This window comes from Equus quagga, unplaced genomic scaffold (assembly GCF_021613505.1).
Source record: "Equus quagga isolate Etosha38 unplaced genomic scaffold, UCLA_HA_Equagga_1.0 207791_RagTag, whole genome shotgun sequence".
In the NCBI taxonomy this organism is placed as follows: Eukaryota; Metazoa; Chordata; class Mammalia; order Perissodactyla; family Equidae; genus Equus; species Equus quagga.
Window position 1 is genome coordinate 646 of NW_025798987.1, and position 2,160 is coordinate 2,805.

Here is a 2,160-nt window from a genome sequence, read left to right on the forward strand (position 1 = left end):
TAGGCAGCCTGGGTTTGCTGGTTCAGATCCCAGTCATGGACCTACTCCACTTACCAGTCACGCTGTGGAGCTGTCCCACATACAGAAAAAGAGGAAGATTGGCACAGATGCCAGCTCAGGGCTAATCTTCTTCAAGAAAATTATTATTTTTTTTTATTTTTTTTTGTGATGCTATAAAAGTTATTTATTCACTATACACAGAACATGTCCCTATAAAATGTACATGTAAATCACTAAAAAGTATAACTTGGTGAACATTTTCTCAATTACAGAACACACTAAATCAACTGGGATAACAGCTATCTGCCTCAAAATAGTCTAATTATAGCACCCAGAGTCTCCTTTATATCTAACGCAAAGTTAAATACTTATTTTGGGAATTATTTCCTAATATGTGTTTGAGGAGGCAGAGTTAACAATTTAATATAACTCTAGTATATTACAGCCACTGCACAATAAATCAGTTTATTACAGATTAAAACAAATCATTTTTTCATTATTTGTATTAATGGGATGCAAACAGAAATACTGGATACTTTTAAATGGCAGATAACCACAAAATTACTTATCTTTGATAGTATATTGGGTTTTATAATTACATTAGGATATGAATGGTGTAAAATATTGTTACGAATAATACACCTCAAACAAAACAATGAGGCCATACTGTAATGATTCACTGGATTGTGCTCAGTAGACATTTATTGAATAAGTGAATTTTATCTATTTTTCTCCCCAATCACCCAGTACATTTTTTTGCCCACACTAAGGGCTCAGTAAATGTTTGCTGAATATACTGACTAGGAAAGAGGTGAGACGAAATGGACCCTCTTAGCTGGCTGTCAAATATTGTAATTGGAATTTACCTGGGAAAGAGTGTTTAAGGAAGATGTAAACTGCACATGGCACACAAGTAAATAAACTCAGATGCCAACAAAGCAAACCGTTAAGCAGAAAACACTGGCACTGGGATAAACAAAGGCAAGATTTGCCAATAGCGAAAATGCAACTGACTTTAAGAGAGAACCAAGAAAAAGTTTATAGTGGACCATACCTTTTCTCACTCAATTCCATTTGAGACAGACCAATACAGGCACTGTAAGAGACTATGGCTCTCTTCCTTGATATTCAGACATCCTAGTTTTTAATAATTTATTATGGACCTGTTACCCAAGAATCAATATAAACCTATTCAGATTTAGGGATTAGTTTCCATAAGTACAAAGTTGAATTTCCTTTGATTTGTCCTAAAATGCTTACTTTCAAACTTGAAGGGACTTCAATTATTCCATGTAGTTTCGATAACATTCTTTTATCTTTTCAGACCAGAGTCAAAATATTTGTACAGTATTCATACTGCAGCACCTTCCACCCACCCTTTGGTCGCTTGAACTGCCCTTCTTTGGTTCTTTATCCGCTTTCTCAGATCTTTCTTGAAGTGTAGTAAGCAGAACTGTACTGGGTATTCCAGCTGCAGTTTGGTCTATCATTGTCGGAATGGCTTCTGCTACGCCGTGGTCTTCCAGTCGGTCTACTGTTTCTCGGACTATAAGATCTTCTGTAGTTGTAATCAAAGGACCGACTTCTTGATCTCCTTCTTTCATAACTTCGGCTTCTAGAACATCTGTATCTGTCATAATCATCATAGCGTGAAGAACTGTACACATTCCTTCCTTCCTTGGCTTTCATCTGATTTGGAGTCTTCCGATCACCCTGTGCAAACTGTATTTCAATCTGGTGTCCGCAAATCCATTTTCTGTCCAAATTATGTAAAGCATCTTCAGCATCACGAACATCCTCAAAATGAACATAAGCAAATCCTCTTGGACGGCGAGTGTAGAAATCAAGTGGCACATACACATCAACTATAGGACCATAACGACCAAATTCGCGCCGTAAATCTTCGGACCTCGTGTCGTCGGCCACGTTCCTTACGAACAGAGATGTGTTGGGGGGGCGCAGGTAGCGGGACATGACGGCGGCGGGGGTCTCGACCGGGGCGCTAACGGGCTCCGTAAACTGTCCGCGGCTCGGGCGGCGGATCCTCAGACAGACAGCCTGAGAGCTCCGCTACGGCAACCGCCTCTTCTCGCGAGCAAGAAAATTATTTTTTAAATGATAAAAGAAACTTCATTAATGTTAAAAACTCATGGTAAAAGT

At 38.9% G+C, this 2,160-nt stretch overlaps 1 protein-coding gene across 1 annotated transcript; it reads right to left on the bottom strand.

The window, feature by feature from the left end:
• Window positions 1-1,246: 1,246 nt before the first annotated feature.
• On the bottom strand, window positions 1,247-2,050 carry LOC124233636 (serine/arginine-rich splicing factor 10-like). Its single transcript, XM_046650776.1, has one exon. It carries the CDS (start codon window positions 1,972-1,974, stop codon window positions 1,423-1,425), a length of 552 nt encoding a protein of 183 aa, XP_046506732.1. The 5' UTR covers window positions 1,975-2,050; the 3' UTR covers window positions 1,247-1,422.
• Window positions 2,051-2,160: the final 110 nt, after the last annotated feature.